General features: G+C 50.0%; 1 protein-coding gene across 1 annotated transcript in view; it reads left to right on the top strand.

Moving 5' to 3' along the window:
- Positions 1-19,586, top strand: part of LOC147111318 (plexin-A1-like) — a 616,616-nt gene that overhangs the window by 444,690 nt on the left and 152,340 nt on the right. The window contains exon 12 of the mRNA XM_086002083.1: positions 4,332-4,522. Within this exon, the coding sequence (XP_085858209.1) occupies positions 4,332-4,522 (191 nt within the window). The remainder of the gene's footprint in view (positions 1-4,331; positions 4,523-19,586) is intronic.

The raw sequence follows: 19,586 nt of genomic DNA, 5'->3' as shown, positions 1-19,586 counted from the left end.
AATGTTAATGTAATTAAAGCGTTCGTTTACGCCACTTTTCAATTAAGCAAAGGTCGCCTCAGACAAAATCAAAATTAGCTGAAGTCCATGGTTTTGTACAAAGATGATTTGCGTTATGTCGGGTGAGGTGATCCTCTGCTTCCCTTCTGGGACTTGATGTGCTGTTTTCGTAGATTGGGCCAATACTCTATGGGGGTTTAGAAGAACGAGAGGTGATCTCATTGAAACATACAAGATTCTGAGGGGGATTCACAGGGTAAACGCTGAGAGGTTGTTTCCCCTGGCTGGAGAGTCTAGAACGAGGGGGCGTAGTCTGAGGATAAGGGGTCGGCCATTCAGGGCTGAGATGAGGAGAAATTTCTTCACTCAGAGGGTTGTGAATCTTTGGAATTCTCTACCCCAGAGGGCTGTGGAGGCTCAGTCATTGAGTGTATTCAAGGCTGAGAGCGATAGACTTTCAGATTCATGGGGAATCGAGGGATATGGAGACCGGGCGGGAAAGTGGAGTCGAGGTCGATGATCAGCTATGATCTTATTGAATGGCGGAGCAGGCTCGAGGGGCCGAATGGCCGACTCCTGCTCCTAATTCTTATGTTCTTAATGTTTTCGAGAGTCCCGCGAGGCCTTTGAGATCAGGAAGTTGGCCAGTGTTGAGCTGTGCAAAGTACATGCTGAGGGGGGGAAGTATCTGAGAGGGATAGAGGGAGGTAGAGTTGCTTGCCAGCCCTCCTGGAGTGGCCTGGAGGCTCCTGGACACTGCCAGCACTGCCAGCACAAACCCAGGAGGAAGATCATGTTTTTTTCATTTTCTTTCAACACTTTCGTTTAATAGTTAGAAAAATATTCGGGACAGGGAAAAAAGACTGACGGCCAAGAATCATCCAATTGGGTCTTTTCGCTTTCCAATTGGCCGAGGGAAGGCGGGGCGGGGCGGGGCGAGGATGGACGTGTTGGGCGACCAATGGCGGGAGGGTGGGAGTGATTGGTGGCAGGAGGTCATGTGATGAATCCTCCAGGAATAAGTCCAACCAGAGTTGGCGACCCTAGAGGGAGGTGTTGGCTAAAAGTTACTGTCATTTATTGAGGAAACGATTGACCTTGTTGACTCCAAGTGCTCTGAAGGCCTATATTGGGTTCTGCCAAAACAAGTGATTCGTCCTCACATAGGGGAGGCATTAAACAAGGAGACAAGTTTATGAGAAGGGTTAGAATTTGGCCAACCCAGGCAAAGCAAGGGTGATTGTGAATGGCAAGCGGTCACTACTGGGAGGGGAGGGGCCGGTGTTTCACTGGAAGGGGAGGGGCCGGTGTTCCACAGGAAGGGGAGGGGCCAGCGTGTACAGGAAGGGGAGGGGCCGGCGTGTACGGGAAGAGGAGGGGCCGGTGTGTAACATAGAAGATAGGAGCAGGAGTAGGCCATTCGGCCCCTCGAGCCTGCTCCGCCATTTAATGAGATCATGGCTGATCATCCAAATTCAGTACCCTGTCCCTGCCTTCTCCCCATATCCCTTGATCCCTTTAGCCTTAAGAAATATATCCAACTCCTTCTTGAATATATTTAATGAATTGGCCTCAACTGCCTTTTGTGGTAGAGAATTCCACAGGTTCACCACTCTCTGGGTGAAGAAATTCCTCCTCATCTCTGTCCTAAATGGCTTACCCCTTACCCTTAGACTGTGACCCCTGGTTCTGGACTCCCCGCCATCGGGAACATCCTTCCTGCATCTAGTCTGTCTAGTCCTGTTAGAATTTTATAAGTTTCAATGAGATCCCCTCTCATTCTTCTAAACTCTAGCGAATACAAGCCCAATCGATCCAATCTCTCTTCATATGTCATTCCTGCCATCCCAGGTATCAGCCTGGTGAATCTTCGCTGCACTCTCTCCATGGCAAGAACATCCTTCCTCAGATAAGGCGCCCAAAACTGCACACAATACTCAAGGTGTGGTCTCACCAAGGCCCTGTACAACTGCAGCAAAACATCCTTGTTCCTGTACTCAAACCCTCTCGCTATGAAGGCCAACATACCATTTGCCTTCTTAACCACCTGCTGCACCTGCATGCTTACCTTCAGCGACTGGTGCACAAGGACACCCAGGTCTCGTTGCACTTCCCCTTCTCCCAATCTATTGCCGTTCAGATAATGATCTGCCTTCCTGTTTTTGCCACCAAAGTGGATAACCTCGCATTTATCCACATTATACTGCATCTGCCATGCTTTTGCCCAATCACCCAACCTGTCCAAATCATACTGGATCTTCTCGGCATCCTCCTCACAGCACACACGCCCACCCAGCTTTGTGTACAGGAAGGGGAGGGGCTGGTGATGCCGGTATTTCGGGTGTCACTGTTCTGAGATGAGGCACCAGCCAAGTGAAGGGTGTTAGATTAACAAACTGTGACTCAGGACGTCACGCTCCAGAATTCTCCTTACAAGGCTAAGCGTCTTGCCTGCATTTTGCTCATCACTCTGTAATGATTAACGTTGCAGCTTTCAAAGAATTAACGGCAAATTCTGCAGCTTTGTTCACCAGTTATTACAAAGGCACAATTATCATCTAAATTCGCTCAGATAGAGTGATGGAAGTATTCGCCCTTTGACAATAGCCCGCTCCTGGAATTGACCGGGAGAGTCCGAGTTAGGTATTTAAGGCCTGCCAATAATTTGGCTTTCAAATTTAGTCTAACTTGCATTGAGTTATTAATTCAGTTATTAATGGTCACCTACGTGCTGAAACCCTGTGCTTGTGGATCCCAACCAAGCTGTTCGGAAACTTATACAAGCAGAGTTTCTGTTTGCCCGATGTGGAGTGCGCGCTTCCCCTCCTTGTAGGGATGCACCTGCCTAAGCTCAAAGGATCCAGGTGCAGGACCGGGGGGTCCCGTACCCCGCACTGTCCACTCGGGTTTAAATATGCAGCTTCACAGGGAAGCTGGTTGTCCAAATGGGACACCCCGTCCCTCCCCAGCCTGCCCAGCAAAGCCCGCCCCCACCAACCACACCACCGCCACCCATTAGGACAGTGGCCTGCAGGTGTCAACCGTGGTTCAGTGGGTTTCTCGCCACTGAGTCAGAAGGTTGTGGGTTCAAGTCCCACTCCAGAGACTTGAGCACAAAAATCTAGGTTGACACTCCAGTGCAGTGCTGAGGGAGTGCCGCACTGTCGGAGGTGCCGTCTTTTGGATGAGACGTTAAACTGAGGCTCCGTCTGCTCTCTCAGGTGGACGTAAAAGATCCCACGGTCACTATTCAAAGAAGAGCAGGGGAGTTCTCCCCGGTGTCCTGGGCTAATCTTTATCCCTCAACCAACATAACAAAAACAGATGATCTGGTCATTATCACATTGCTGTTTGTGGGAGCTTGCTGAGCGCAAATTGGCTGCTGCGTTTCCTACATTACAACAGTAACTACACTTCAAAAGTACTTCATTGGCTGTAAAGCGCTTTGAGACGTCCAGTGGTCGTGAAAGGCGCTGTCGAAATGCAAGTCTTTCTTTATTTGAAGTCGACTGGTGATGTGCCTCAATAAATCCGAGACTCGATGTTAGCGAAACAAAACAAGGCTTTTATTGACTTAGAAGGTAACACACAGAGGAGAATGTATCTTCCATCCAGAGGTCTGCCGTACTGGATGTGCTGCAGGCTGGGCCAGCTTACATAGGAGCCAGGTATGGGCGGAGCCCTACACACAGTACAATACAATGGAAATGAAACTGAAACCAACCACAGTCACAGGCAGAGAAATACTGATGAGTGATGAATGGAATATTTCATCACAACTGGGTAGTATCGCAGCCCCGAGGACCATCTCCCTCTCTGGAGACATAATCAGCGAACCAGACCAAACATCAACACTGTGGCCTGCATTGGATTATAGAGCCTGCTAACTTGCTGTGTATAAGGACAGGCTCATGTGGTGAATGGTCTTGTGGCTGTCCAATGCTCTATGTTTTACCACAGTATTAATTTTTTAGTCTTATTTATCTAAATGACCCACACTGAACAAGGCAGGCCCACTCCAGCACCCAATGGGTGGCAACCCTGCGATTGGTGTCAACTCACATTGGCATGGGTTATGTGTCTGGTAAGGGGTCCAAAGCCACTCTTTCCACGGTGCATTGTGTTCTGGTTTAAACACTGGAAGGAGCCTTTAGTGACGGGCACAGAATTTCTGTTGCTTAGCACCATATCTGACGGGAGGCCTGGGTTCTCATCGACTTTCTGTCTCTCTCTCCAATCGGTTCGGGAACCATCACAGGAACCTTTTGTAACGTTTTCTTTCCCTTCTGTTCCCCCTCTTCTCCCCCCTTCCTCCCTCCCCCTCCTCCTAGCTCACCTGTACAAGTGCGCCGCCCTCCGGGAGAGCTGCGGGCTGTGTCTGAAGGCCGACCCAAAGTTTGAGTGCGGTTGGTGCGTCCTGGAGAAGAGGTGCATGCTTCGGCAGGACTGCCAGGCGCCGGGAAGCAACTGGATGCACCAGAGCAGCACAGACAGCAGATGCACCGATCCCAAAATCACCAAGGTAGGTCACTTCAGCAACGTCCGTGTGTCGTACTGCACTGTGCGGCACCTCCATCCCCCCCTCCCACACACCCAGCCGTGGGGTAGAGTAACTTTAAGCAAAGCCTCTTTTGTGATCAATCCACGTGCAATGGGAATAGATGTGATGGCTAATGAAAAGTTCACTGGTGTTGATGATATCTATCAAACTGCAAATGTTGTAGATAAAATTAACTTTTTATTTTCGTTTATGGGATGTGGGCATCGCTGGAAAGGCCAGCATTTATTGCCCATCCCTAGTTGCCCTTGAGAAGGTGGTGGTGAACCGCCTTCTTGAACCGCTGCAGTCCGTGTGGTGAAGGTGCTCCCACAGTGCTGTTAGGGAGGGAGTTCCAGGATTTTGACCCAGTGACGATGAAGGAACGGCCGATATATTTCCAAGTCAGGATGGTGTGTGACTTGGAGGGGAACTTGGAGGTGGTGGTGTTTCCATGCGCCTGCTGCCCTTGTCTTTCTAGGTGGAAGAGGTCGCGGGTTTGGGAGGTGCTGCCGAAGAAGCCTAGGCGAGTTGCTGCAGTACATCTTGTAGATGGTACACACTGCAGCCACGGTACGCCGGTGGTGGAGGGAGCGAATGTTTAAGGTGGTGGATGGGGTGCCAATCAAGTGGGCTGCTTTGTCCTGGATGGTGTTGAGCTTCTTGTGTTGTTGGAGCTGCACTCATCCAGGCAAGTGGAGAGTATTCCATTACACTCCTGACTTGTGCCTTGTAGATGGTAGTTTGACCGAACCCAGCGGTTTATTAATGCGGCCTACATCCAGGCTGGAGCCCTACTCCTAACGGTGTACCCGGTTGGATCGCAGCCTCAGTCTCGTCAAAAAAATGACCAAATCAATCGATCGGTTAGTATTTTAAAAAGCAATAAAATTTTGTGAAAATGCAACGGCTTCTTTGTCACCTCGTTTACTTGACGAGCAACAATGACTTGCGTTTATATAGCGGCTTTTAACGTGATGAAACGCTCGTCCCGAAGCGTCACGCTTATCTCCCCTCACCCCTCTGGAGGTGCGCAATGTTTGTTCCTGTGAGCTGAGGATAGACTCGTGATAGATGCGACGTGTTTCATTTTTACACAATGTGGGGCTCGTGAGAAGAGCGATGGGCAGCCCGGAGAAGTGTGGCATTCGGTAGATTGGGAGCTGGATCTCTCTCTCTCTTTTTCCCTCTCTCTCTCGCTCTCTCTGTCTGTCCCTCTGTGTCTCTCTCTGTCCCTCTGTGTCTCTCTCTGTCTCTCTCTCTCTCTCTCTCTCTGTCTCTCTCTCTCTCTGTCGCTCTCTCTCTCTGTCGCTCTCTCTCTGTCGCTCTCTCTCTCTCGCTCTCTCTCGCTCTCTCTGTCGCTCTCTGTCGCTCTCTCTCTGTCGCTCTCTCTGTTGCTCTGTCGCTCTCTCTGTCGCTCTCTCTCTCTGTCGCTCTCTCTCTGTCGCTCTCTCTCTGTCGTTCTCTCTCTCTCTGTCGCTCTCTCTGTCGCTCTCTCTCTCTCTGTCGCTCTCTCCCTGTCGCTCTCTCTCTGTCGCTCTCTCTCTCTGTCGCGCTCTCTCTCTCTGTCGCGTTCCCTCTCTCTGTCGCATTCTCTCTCTGTTGCGTTCTCTCTCTCTGTCGCGTTCTCTCTCTCTGTCGCGTTCTCTGTCGCGTTCTCTCTCTGTCGCGCTTTCTCTGTTGCGCTCTCTCTGTCGCGCTCTCTCTCTCTGTCGCGCTCTCACTCTGTCGCGCTCTCTCACTCTGTCGCGCTCTCTCTCTCTGTCGCGCTCTCTCTCTCTGTCGCGCTCTCTCTGTCACGCTCTCTCTCTCTCGCTCTCTCTCTCTGTCGCTCTCTCTCTCTGTCGCTCTCTCTCTCTGTCGCTCTCTGTCTCTGTCGCTCTCTCTCTCTGTCACGCTCTCTCTCTCTCGCTCTCTCTCTCTCTGTCGCTCTCTCTCTCTCTCTGTCGCTCTCTCTCTCTGTCGCTCTCTGTCTCTGTCGCTCTCTCTCTCTGTCACGCTCTCTCTCTGTCGCTCTCTCTGTCACGCTCTCTCTCTGTCGCTCTCTCTGTCTCTGTCGCTCTCTGTCGCTCTCTCTCTCTGTCGCTCTCTCTGTCTCTGTCGCTCTCTCTCTGCCACTCTCTCTCTCTGTCGCTCTCTCTCTCTGTCGCTCTCTCTCTCTGTCGCTCACTCAATTCAATTCAATTCAAATGCTTTATTGGCATGAAAGTTTACAGGGAACCATATTGCCAAAGCTTACATAACAAAAAGTACAGTTTTCCAACATTCTGTAGGTGTCAAACAATTTTGACCTTCGTTGGGTACAGACAATATTAATTTAAACAGTCGTTGACCCTCATTGGGTACATTCAGTATTAATTTTTAAACAGTCGTTGGGTACATTCGGTATTGATTTAAACATTCTTAATGTTTATATATGCTATGGGTGTGCTCGTTAGTCCCTCACTGTTCCTCAGGTTGTGACATGTTGTTACATATTGGGCACCAAGGTATGGTCTGTCTCCTTCTCCCAGGGCTAATCTTAATTTTGACAGGTCATCCAATTCTTTGAAATCTGGGGTTGTTTGGCTGAGCTTGTCAAAATATATGTTTATTGTTTTGTTGAATTTTTTGCATTTTAGGAGGAAGTGCATCTCTGTCTCAACCTCGCCGGCCAGACATTGATCACATATTCTATTCTCTCTAGGCTGCCAGGATTTCTTGTATCTTCCTTTTTCAATTGCCAGTTGGTGGTCGCTTAGTCTGTACCTGGTGAGGGTCTGTCTCTGTTTTGTGTTTCTGATGGTCGTGAGATAGTCTGCCAGTTTATATTCTCTTTTTAGGGCCCGGTAACATTCTAATCTGCTTTGGCTTTTGGTTATTTTGTTCCAATGTTCCAGGTAGGTTTCTTTGCATTGTTTAATGATTTGGTTCACTCGGATTGGTGTTTGGAGGGCAGTGTTGGTCTGGGACTGGTCAGGGTCTGGCTGAGTAGGAGTACTTAGTTTAAGTAGCAGCTGACTCGGGGACTCATTTCTGGGTTCAGCTCTTGGGTCTGGAGGGCTTTAAAATGAAGGGTGTCTGGGGAACTAGATTTGAGGTGATTTAGAAAGTTTAGTGCTCGTTTTTGGATGTTTATTATCAGTGGGTATCTGCCTAGTTCGGCTCTACATGCATTTGTTGGTGTTTTCCTTTGGGTGCGAAGAATGCTTCGGCAAAATTCTGCATGTATGGCTTCTATTGTGTGTTTTTCCCATTTAGTGTAGCTATGGTGATTGAGTGGGCCCCATACTGTCACTCTCTCTGTCGCTCTCTCTCTCTCTCTGTCGCTCTCTCTCTCTCTCTGTCGCTCTCTCTCTCTTGTCGCTCTCTCTCTCTGTCGCTCTCTCTCTCTCTCTGTCGCTCTCTCTCTCTCTGTCGCTCTCTCTGTCGCTCTCTCTCTCTGTCGCTCTCTCTCTCTGTTGCCCTCTGTCTGTCGCTCTCTCTGTCTGTCGCTCTCTCTCTGTCACTCTCTCTCTGTCTGTCGCTCTCTCTCTGTCGCTCTCTCTCTCTCTCTCTGTCACTCTCTCTCTCTCTCTCTCCCTGTCGCTCTCTCTCCCTCTGTCGCTCTCTCTCTCCCTCTGTCGCTCTCTCTCTCTCCCTCTGTCGCTCGCTCTCTCCCTCTGTCGCTCTCTCTCCCTCTGTCGCGCGCTCTCCCTCTGTCGCTCTCTCTCTCTCTGTCGCTCTCTCTCCCTCTGTCGCGCTCTCTCCCTCTGTCTCTCTCTCTCCCTCTGTCGCTCTCTCGCCCTCTGTCGCGCTCTCTCCCTCTCTCTCTCTCTCCCTCTGTCTCTCTCTCTCTCTCTGTCGCTCTCTCTCCCTCTGCCGCGCTCTCTCCCTCTCTCTCTCTCTCTCCCTCTGTCTCTCTCTCTCCCTCTGTCGCTCTCTCTCTCTCTGTCACTCTCTCTCTCCCTCTGTCTCTCTCTCTCCCTCTGTCGCGCTCTCTCCCTCTGTCGCGCTCTCTCCCTCTGTCGCGCTATCTCCCTCTGTCGCGCTCTCTCCCTCTGTCGCGCTATCTCCCTCTGTCGCGCTATCTCTCTCTGTCGCTCTCTCTCCCTCTGTCGCTCTCTCTCCCTCTGTCGCGCTATCTCCCTCTGTCGCGCTCTCTCCCTCTGTCGCGCTCTCTCCCTCTGTCGCGCTATCTCTCTCTGTCGCTCTCTCTCCCTCTGTCGCGCTCTCTCCCTCTGTCGCTCTCTCTCCCTCTGTCGCGCTATCTCCCTCTGTCGCTCTCTCTCCCTCTGTCGCGCTCTCTCCCTCTGTCGCGCGCTCTCTCTCTCTGTCGCGCGCTCTCTCTCTCTGTCGCGCGCCCTCTCTCTCTGTCGCACGCTCTCTGTCTCTGTCGCGCGCTCTCTCGCTGTCGCTCCCTCTCTCGCTGTCGCTCCCTCTCTCGCTGTCGCTCCCTCTCTCGCTCTCTGTCGCTCTGTCTGTCGCTCTCTCTCTCTGTCGCTCTCTCTCTGTCGCTCTCTCTCTCTGTCGCTCTCTCTCTGTCGCGCTCTCTCTGTCACGCTCTCTCTCTCTCTGTCGTGCTCTCTCTGTTGCGCTCTCTCTCTCTGTTGCGCTCTCTCTCTCTGTTGCGCGCTCTCTGTCGCACTCTCTCTGTCGCTCTCTCTCTCTGTCACTCTCTCTGTCGCTCTCTCTCTCGCTCTGTCTGTCGCGCTCTCTCTCTCTCTGTCGCACTCTCTCTCTGTCACTCTCTCTCTCTCGCTGTCGCTCTCTCTCACTGTCGCTCTCTCTCTCTGTCGCTCTCTCTCTTGCTGTCGCTCTCTCGCTGTCGCTCTCTCGCTGTCGCTCTCTCTCTGTCGCTCTCTCCAATTTCCAATTTCCAATTCAAATGCTTTATTGGCATGAAAGTTTACAGGGAACCATATTGCCAAAGCTTACATAACAAAAAGTACAGTTTTCCAACATTCTGTAGGTGTCAAACAATTTTGACCTTCGTTGGGTACATACAATATTACTTTAAACAATATTAATTTAAACAGTCTTTGTACATCAGTGGGTATATTCAGTATTAATTTTAAACAGTCCTCAGGTTGTGACATGTTGTTACATATTTGGCTCTGTCGCGCGCTCTCCCTCTGTGTGTCTGTCGCTTGCTCTCTCTGTCGCTCTCTCTCTCGCTGTCGCTCTCTCTCTCTCTCTGTCGCTCTCTCTGTCGCTCTCTCTCTCTGTCGCTCTCTCTCTGTCGCTCTCTCTGTGTCTCTCTCTCTCTTTCGCTCTCTCTCTGTGTCTCTCTGTCTCTGTCGCTCGCTCTCTCTCTGTCGCTCTCTCTCTCTCTCTGTCGCTCTCCCTCTCTGTCGCTCTCTCTCTCTGTCGCTCTCTCTGTCACGCTCTCTCTCTCTCGCGCTCTCTCTCTCTGCCGCGCTCTCTCTCTCTGCCGCGCTCTCTCTCTCTGTCGCGCTCTCTCTCTCTGTCGCGCTCTCTCTCTCTGTGGCTCTCTCTCTCTCTCTCTGTCGCTCGCTCTCTCTCTGTCGTTCTATCTCCCTCTCTGTCGCTCTCCCTCTCTGTCGCTGTCTCTCTCTGTCGCGCTCTCTCTCTGTCACTCTCTCTCTGTCACTCTCTCTCTGTCGCTCTCTTTCTCTGTCGCTCTCTTTCTCTGTCGCTGTCTCTCTCTGTTGCGCTCTCTCTGTCGCGCTCTCTCTCTCTCTCTGTCGCTCTCTCTGTCGCGCTCTCTCTCTCTGTCGCGCTCTCTCTCTGTCGCGCTCTCTCTCTCTCGCGCTCTCTCTCTCTGTCGCGCTCTCTCTCAATTCAATTTTTTTCAATTCAAATGCTTTATTGGCATGAAAGTTTACAGGGAACCATGTTGCCAAAGCTTACATAACAAAAAGTACAGGCTTCCAACATTCTGTAGGTGTCAAACGTTTTTGACCCTCGTTGGGTACAGACAGTATTAATTTAAACAGTCGTTGACCCTCGTTGGGTGCATTCAGTATTAATTTAAAACAGTCGTTGGGTACATTCGGTATTGATTTAAACATTTTTTAGCGTATATATGCTATGGGTGTGCTCGTTAGTCACTCAATGTTCCTCAGGTTGTGACATGTTGTTACATATTGGGCACCAAGATATGGTCTGTCTCCCTCCCCCAGGACTATTCTTAATTTTCACAGGTCATCCAATTCTTTGAAATCTGGGGTTGTAAGGCTGAGCTTGTCAAAATATATGTTTCTTGTCTCGTTGAATTTTTCGCATTTTAGGAGGAAGTGCACCTCTGTCTCAACCTTGCCGGCCAGACAGTGATCACATATTCTATTTTCTTTAGGTTGCCAGGATTTCTTGTATCTTCCTTTTTCAATTGCCAGTTGGTGGTCGCTTAGTCTGTATCTGGTGAGGGTCTGTCTCTGTTTTGTGTCTCTGATGGTCGAGAGATAGTCTGCCAGTTTATATTCTCTTTTTAGGGCCCGGTAGCATTCTAATCTGCTTTGGCTTTTGGTTATTGTGTTCCAATGTTCCAGGTAGGTTTCTTTGCATTGTTTAATGATTTGGTTCACTCGGATTGGTGTTTGGGGAGCAGTGTTGGTCTGGGACTGGTCAGGGTCCGGCTGGGTAGGAGAACTTAGTTTCAGTAACAACTGACTCAGGGGACTCGTTTCTGGGTTCAGCTCTTGGGTCTGGAGGGCTTTAAAATGAAGGGTGTCTGGGGAACTAGATTTGAGGTGATTTAGAAAGTTTAGTGCTCGTTTTTGGATGTTTATTATCAGTGGGTATCTGCCTAGTTCAGCTCTACATGCATTTGTTGGTGTTTTCCTTTGGGTGCGAAGAATGCTTCGGCAAAATTCTGCATGTAGGGCTTCTATTGTGTGTTTTTCCCATTTAGTGTAGCTCTGGTGATTGAGTGGGCCCCATACTTCACTACCATACAGCGCAATGGGCAGGATTATACTATCAAATATTTTGAGCCAGATTTTGATTGGAATTTGGATGTTGTAGAATTTTCTTTTTATTGCATATAGGGCTCTTCGGGCTTTTTCTTTTAGTGCATTCACTGCTATGTTGAAGCTCCCTGATGCTGTAATGGTTAGACCAAGGTAAGTGTAGCTCATAGTGTGTCCTATGATGGTATCACTGAGAGTAAACTGGTATTTGTTTTCCTGACATCTGGGCCTTCTTTGAAAAATCATGATGTTGGTTTTCTTTAGATTTACTGTCAGGGCCCAATTTTGGCAGTATTTGTCGAGTAGGTCTAAATGTTGCTGTAATCCCTGTTCTGTGGGAGACAGTAGAACCAGGTCATCCGCATAGAACAGGGACCTCACTTCCCCATCCAGGAGACAGAGACCCGGTGACTCGCTTTGCTCCAGCTTGTCTGCTAACTCATTTATGTATATGTTGAACAGGGTCGGACTCAAGTTGCAACCCTGCCGGACGCCTCTTCTCTGGGTGAAGAAACCGGTGCGTTTGTCTCCAATTTTGACACCGCATTTATTTTTCAGATACATCGATTTAATAAGGTCATAGACTTTGCCCCCTATTCCACACTGAAGAAGTTTGTAATAGAGCCCTTCGTGCCAAATAGAGTCAAAGGCTTTCTTGAAGTCAATGAAACAAGCGAATATTTTCCTATTTTTTATTTGGTGTATATGTTTTTCAATGAGAGTGTGAAGGGTATAGATATGGTCGGTGGTGCGGTGTTTGGAAGAAAGCCTATTTGATCTTTTCTAAGGATATTATGTTTATTAAGAAAATCCAGTAATCTGCTATTTAGAATACTGCAGAATAACTTCCCTAGACAACTGTTGACACAGATGCCACGGTAGTTGTTTGGGTCTGATTTGTTTCCACTTTTATATATGGGAGAGATGAGTCCTCTCTGTCGCGCTCTCCCTCTCTGTCGCTGTCTCTCTCTGTCGCTGTCTCTCTCTGTCGCTGTCTCTCTCTCTCGCGCTCTCTCTGTCGCGCTCTCTCTCTCTGTCGCGCTCTCTCTCTCTGTCGCGCTCTCTCTCTCTGTGGCTCTCTCTCTCTGTCGCTCGCTCTCTCTCTGTCGTTCTATCTCCCTCTCTGTCGCTCTCCCTCTCTGTCGCTGTCTCTCTCTGTCGCGCTCTCTCTCTGTCACTCTCTCTCTGTCACTCTCTCTCTGTCGCTCTCTTTCTCTGTCGCTGTCTCTCTCTGTTGCGCTCTCTCTGTTGCGCTCTCTCTCTGTCGCTCTCTCTGTCGCGCTCTCTCTCTGTCGCGCTCTCTCTCTGTCGCGCTCTCTCTCTGTCGCGCTCTCTCTCTGTCGCGCTCTCTCTCTCTGTCGCTCTCTCTCTCTCTCTCTCGCTCTCTCTCTGTGTCTCTCTGTTGCTCTCTGTCGCTCTCTTTCTCTGTCGCTCTCTCTCTCTGTCGTGCTCTCTCTGTCGTGCTCTCTCTCTCTGTGGCTCTCTCTCTCTGTCGCTCGCTCTCTCTCTCTGTCGCGCTCTCTCTGTGGCTCTCTCTCTCGCTCGCTCTCTCTGTCTGTCGCGCTCTCTCTCTGTGGCTCTCTCTCTCTGTCGCGCTCTCTCTCTCTGTCGCGCTCTCTCTCTCTGTCGCTCTCTGTCTCTCTCTGTCGCTCTCTCTCTGTGTCTCTCTGTCACTGTTGCTCGCTCTCTCTCTGTCGCTCTCTGTCGCTCTCTTTCTCTGTCGCTCTCTCTCTCTGTCGTGCTCTCTCTCTCTGTGGCTCTCTCTCTCTGTCGCGCTCTCTCTGTGGCTCTCTCTCTCTGTCGCTCGCTCTCTCTGTCTGTCGCGCTCTCTGTGGCTCTCTCTGTCGCGCTCTCTCTCTCTGTGGCTCTCTCTCTCTGTGGCTCTCTCTCTCTGTCGCGCTCTCTCTGTCGCGCTCACTCTGTCGCGCCCTCTCTCTCTGTGGCTCTCTCTCTCTGTCGCTCTCTCTCTGTGTCTCTCTGTCTCTGTCGCTCACTCTCTGTCGCTCTCTCTCTGTCGCGCTCTCTCTCTGTCGCTCTCTCTCTCTCTCTGTCACTCTCTGTGTCTCTCTGTCTCTGTCGCTCGCTCTCTGTCGCTCTCTCTCTGTCGCTCTCTTTCTCTGTGGCTCTCTCGCTCTGTCGCGCTCTCTCTCTGTGGCTCTCTCTCTGTCGCTCGCTCTCTCTCTCTGTCGCGCTCTCTCTGTGGCTCTCTCTCTCTGTCGCGCTCTCTCTCTGTCACGCTCTCTCTCTCTGTGACTCGCTCTCTCTCTCTTTGGTTTTCCCTCTCTGTCGCTCTCTCTCTGTCGCTCTCTCTCTGTCGCTCTCTTTCTCTGTCGCTCTCTCTCTCTCTGTCGCGCTCTCTCTCTCTGTCGCGCTCTCTTTCTCTGTCGCTCTCCTCTCTCTGTCGCGCTCTCTCTCTCTCTGTTGCGCTCTCTCTTTCTGTCGCGCTCTCTCTCTCTGTGGCTCTCCCTCTCTGTCGCTCTCTCTCTGTCACGTTCTCTCTCTGTCGTTCTCTTTCTCTGTCGCTCTCTCTCTGTTGCGCTCTCTTTCTCTGTCGCTCTCTCTCTGTCGCTCTCTCTGTCTCTGTCGCTCTCTGTCGCTCTCTCTCTCTGTCGCTCTCTCTGTCTCTGTCGCTCTCTCTCTGCCACTCTCTCTCTCTGTCGCTCTCTCTCTCTGTCGCTCTCTCTCTCTGTCGCTCACTCAATTCAATTCAATTCAAATGCTTTATTGGCATGAAAGTTTACAGGGAACCATATTGCCAAAGCTTACATAACAAAAAGTACAGTTTTCCAACATTCTGTAGGTGTCAAACAATTTTGACCTTCGTTGGGTACAGACAATATTAATTTAAACAGTCGTTGACCCTCATTGGGTACATTCAGTATTAATTTTTAAACAGTCGTTGGGTACATTCGGTATTGATTTAAACATTCTTAATGTTTATATATGCTATGGGTGTGCTCGTTAGTCCCTCACTGTTCCTCAGGTTGTGACATGTTGTTACATATTGGGCACCAAGGTATGGTCTGTCTCCTTCTCCCAGGGCTAATCTTAATTTTGACAGGTCATCCAATTCTTTGAAATCTGGGGTTGTTTGGCTGAGCTTGTCAAAATATATGTTTATTGTTTTGTTGAATTTTTTGCATTTTAGGAGGAAGTGCATCTCTGTCTCAACCTCGCCGGCCAGACATTGATCACATATTCTATTCTCTCTAGGCTGCCAGGATTTCTTGTATCTTCCTTTTTCAATTGCCAGTTGGTGGTCGCTTAGTCTGTACCTGGTGAGGGTCTGTCTCTGTTTTGTGTTTCTGATGGTCGTGAGATAGTCTGCCAGTTTATATTCTCTTTTTAGGGCCCGGTAACATTCTAATCTGCTTTGGCTTTTGGTTATTTTGTTCCAATGTTCCAGGTAGGTTTCTTTGCATTGTTTAATGATTTGGTTCACTCGGATTGGTGTTTGGAGGGCAGTGTTGGTCTGGGACTGGTCAGGGTCTGGCTGAGTAGGAGTACTTAGTTTAAGTAGCAGCTGACTCGGGGACTCATTTCTGGGTTCAGCTCTTGGGTCTGGAGGGCTTTAAAATGAAGGGTGTCTGGGGAACTAGATTTGAGGTGATTTAGAAAGTTTAGTGCTCGTTTTTGGATGTTTATTATCAGTGGGTATCTGCCTAGTTCGGCTCTACATGCATTTGTTGGTGTTTTCCTTTGGGTGCGAAGAATGCTTCGGCAAAATTCTGCATGTATGGCTTCTATTGTGTGTTTTTCCCATTTAGTGTAGCTATGGTGATTGAGTGGGCCCCATACTGTCACTCTCTCTGTCGCTCTCTCTCTCTCTCTGTCGCTCTCTCTCTCTCTCTGTCGCTCTCTCTCTCTCTCGCTCTCTCTCTCTTGTCGCTCTCTCTCTCTGTCGCTCTCTCTCTCTCTCTGTCGCTCTCTCTCTCTCTGTCGCTCTCTCTGTCGCTCTCTCTCTCTGTCGCTCTCTCTCTCTGTTGCCCTCTGTCTGTCGCTCTCTCTGTCTGTCGCTCTCTCTCTGTCACTCTCTCTCTGTCTGTCGCTCTCTCTCTGTCGCTCTCTCTCTCTCTGTCACTCTCTCTCTCTCTCTCTCTGTCGCTCTCTCTCCCTCTGTCGCTCTCTCCCTGTCGCTCTCTCTCTCTCTGTCACTCTCTCTCTCTCTCTCTCCCTGTCGCTCTCTCTCCCTCTGTCGCTCTCTCTCTCCCTCTGTCGCTCTCTCTCTCTCCCTCTGTCGCTCGCTCTCTCCCTCTGTCGCTCTCTCTCCCTCTGTCGCGCGCTCTCCCTCTGTCGCTCTCTCTCTCTCTGTCGCTCTCTCTCCCTCTGTCGCGCTCTCTCCCTCTGTCTCTCTCTCTCCCTCTGTCGCTCTCTCGCCCTCTGTCGCGCTCTCTCCCTCTCTCTCTCTCTCCCTCTGTCTCTCTCTCTCTCTCTGTCGCTCTCTCTCCCTCTGCCGCGCTCTCTCCCTCTCTCTCTCTCTCTCCCTCTGTCTCTCTCTCTCCCTCTGTCGCTCTCTCTCTCTCTGTCACTCTCTCCCTCCCTCTGTCTCTCTCTCTCCCTCTGTCGCGCTCTCTCCCTCTGTCGCGCTCTCTCCCTCTGTCGCGCTATCTCCCTCTGTCGCGCTCTCTCCCTCTGTCGCGCTATCTCCCTCTGTCGCGCTATCTCCCTCTGTCGCGCTATCTCTCTCTGTCGCTCTCTCTCCCTCTGTCGCTCTCTCTCCCTCTGTCGCGCTATCTCCCTCTGTCGCGCTCTCTCCCTCTGTCGCGCTCTCTCCCTCTGTCGCGCTATCTCTCTCTGTCGCTCTCTCTCCCTCTGTCGCGCTCTCTCCCTCTGTCGCTCTCTCTCCCTCTGTCGCGCTATCTCCCTCTGTCGCTCTCTCTCCCTCTGTCGCGCTCTCTCCCTCTGTCGCGCGCTCTCTCTCTCTGTCGCGCGCTCTCTCTCTCTGTCGCGCGCCCTCTCTCTCTGTCGCACGCTCTCTGTCTCTGTCGCGCGCTCTCTCGCTGTCGCTCCCTCTCTCGCTGTCGCTCCCTCTCTCGCTGTCGCTCCCTCTCTCGCTCTCTGTCGCTCTGTCTGTCGCTCTCTCTCTCTGTCGCTCTCTCTCTGTCGCTCTCTCTCTCTGTCGCTCTCTCTCTGTCGCGCTCTCTCTGTCACGCTCTCTCTCTCTGTCGTGCTCTCTCTGTTGCGCTCTCTCTCTCTGTTGCGCTGTCTCTCTCTGTCGCACTCTCTCTGTTGCTCTCTCTCTCTGTCACTCTCTCTGTCGCTCTCTCTCGCTCTGTCTGTCGCGCTCTCTCTCTCTCTGTCGCACTCTCTCTCTGTCACTCTCTCTCTCTCGCTGTCGCTCTCTCTCACTGTCGCTCTCTCTCTCTGTCGCTCTCTCTCTCGCTGTCGCTCTCTCGCTGTCGCTCTCTCGCTGTCGCTCTCTCTCTGTCGCTCTCTCCAATTTCCAATTTCCAATTCAAATGCTTTATTGGCATGAAAGTTTACAGGGAACCATATTGCCAAAGCTTACATAACAAAAAGTACAGTTTTCCAACATTCTGTAGGTGTCAAACAATTTTGACCTTCGTTGGGTACATACAATATTACTTTAAACAATATTAATTTAAACAGTCTTTGTACATCAGTGGGTATATTCAGTATTAATTTTAAACAGTCCTCAGGTTGTGACATGTTGTTACATATTTGGCTCTGTCGCGCGCTCTCCCTCTGTGTGTCTGTCGCTTGCTCTCTCTGTCGCTCTCTCTCTCGCTGTCGCTCTCTCTCTCTCTCTGTCGCTCTCTCTGTCGCTCTCTCTCTCTGTCGCTCTCTCTCTGTCGCTCTCTCTGTGTCTCTCTCTCTCTTTCGCTCTCTCTCTGTGTCTCTCTGTCTCTGTCGCTCGCTCTCTCTCTGTCGCTCTCTCTCTCTCTCTGTCGCTCTCCCTCTCTGTCGCTCTCTCTGTCGCGCTCTCTCTCTCTCGCGCTCTCTCTCTCTGCCGCGCTCTCTCTCTCTGCCGCGCTCTCTCTCTCTGTCGCGCTCTCTCTCTCTGTCGCGCTCTCTCTCTCTGTGGCTCTCTCTCTCTCTCTCTGTCGCTCGCTCTCTCTCTGTCGTTCTATCTCCCTCTCTGTCGCTCTCCCTCTCTGTCGCTGTCTCTCTCTGTCGCGCTCTCTCTCTGTCACTCTCTCTCTGTCACTCTCTCTCTGTCGCTCTCTTTCTCTGTCGCTCTCTTTCTCTGTCGCTGTCTCTCTCTGTTGCGCTCTCTCTGTCGCGCTCTCTCTCTCTCTCTGTCGCTCTCTCTGTCGCGCTCTCTCTCTCTGTCGCGCTCTCTCTCTGTCGCGCTCTCTCTCTCTCGCGCTCTCTCTCTCAATTCAATTTTTTTCAATTCAAATGCTTTATTGGCATGAAAGTTTACAGGGAACCATGTTGCCAAAGCTTACATAACAAAAAGTACAGGCTTCCAACATTCTGTAGGTGTCAAACGTTTTTGACCCTCGTTGGGTACAGACAGTATTAATTTAAACAGTCGTTGACCCTCGTTGGGTGCATTCAGTATTAATTTAAAACAGTCGTTGGGTACATTCGGTATTGATTTAAACATTTTTTAGCGTATATATGCTATGGGTGTGCTCGTTAGTCACTCAATGTTCCTCAGGTTGTGACATGTTGTTACATATTGGGCACCAAGATATGGTCTGTCTCCCTCCCCCAGGACTATTCTTAATTTTCACAGGTCATCCAATTCTTTGAAATCTGGGGTTGTAAGGCTGAGCTTGTCAAAATATATGTTTCTTGTCTCGTTGAATTTTTCGCATTTTAGGAGGAAGTGCACCTCTGTCTCAACCTCGCCGGCCAGACAGTGATCACATATTCTATTTTCTTTAGGTTGCCAGGATTTCTTGTATCTTCCTTTTTCAATTGCCAGTTGGTGGTCGCTTAGTCTGTATCTGGTGAGGGTCTGTCTCTGTTTTGTGTCTCTGATGGTCGAGAGATAGTCTGCCAGTTTATATTCTCTTTTTAGGGCCCGGTAGCATTCTAATCTGCTTTGGCTTTTGGTTATTGTGTTCCAATGTTCCAGGTAGGTTTCTTTGCATTGTTTAATGATTTGGTTCACTCGGATTGGTGTTTGGGGAGCAGTGTTGGTCTGGGACTGGTCAGGGTCCGGCTGGGTAGGAGAACTTAGTTTCAGTAACAACTGACTCAGGGGACTCGTTTCTGGGTTCAGCTCTTGGGTCTGGAGGGCTTTAAAATGAAGGGTGTCTGGGGAACTAGATTTGAGGTGATTTAGAAAGTTTAGTGCTCGTTTTTGGATGTTTATTATCAGTGGGTATCTGCCTAGTTCAGCTCTACATGCATTTGTTGGTGTTTTCCTTTGGGTGCGAAGAATGCTTCGGCAAAATTCTGCATGTAGGGCTTCTATTGTGTGTTTTTCCCATTTAGTGTAGCTCTGGTGATTGAGTGGGCCCCATACTTCACTACCATACAGCGCAATGGGCAGGATTATACTATCAAATATTTTGAGCCAGATTTTGATTGGAATTTGGATGTTGTAGAATTTTCTTTTTATTGCATATAGGGCTCTTCGGGCTTTTTCTTTTAGTGCATTCACTGCTATGTTGAAGCTCCCTGATGCTGTAATGGTTAGACCAAGGTAAGTGTAGCTCATAGTGTGTCCTATGATGGTATCACTGAGAGTAAACTGGTATTTGTTTTCCTGACATCTGGGCCTTCTTTGAAAAATCATGATGTTGGTTTTCTTTAGATTTACTGTCAGGGCCCAATTTTGGCAGTATTTGTCGAGTAGGTCTAAATGTTGCTGTAATCCCTGTTCTGTGGGAGACAGTAGAACCAGGTCATCCGCATAGAACAGGGACCTCACTTCCCCATCCAGGAGACAGAGACCCGGTGACTCGCTTTGCTCCAGCTTGTCTGCTAACTCATTTATGTATATGTTGAACAGGGTCGGACTCAAGTTGCAACCCTGCCGGACGCCTCTTCTCTGGGTGAAGAAACCGGTGCGTTTGTCTCCAATTTTGACACCGCATTTATTTTTCAGATACATCGATTTAATAAGGTCATAGACTTTGCCCCCTATTCCACACTGAAGAAGTTTGTAATAGAGCCCTTCGTGCCAAATAGAGTCAAAGGCTTTCTTGAAGTCAATGAAACAAGCGAATATTTTCCTA

This window comes from Somniosus microcephalus, chromosome 11 (assembly GCF_052327205.1).
Source record: "Somniosus microcephalus isolate GS21.2 chromosome 11, FLI_Smic_1.0, whole genome shotgun sequence".
NCBI lineage: Eukaryota > Metazoa > Chordata > Chondrichthyes > Squaliformes > Somniosidae > Somniosus > Somniosus microcephalus.
The sequence above is the reverse complement of the archived record's forward strand: the minus strand, read 5'-3'. Positions and strand labels throughout refer to the sequence as shown.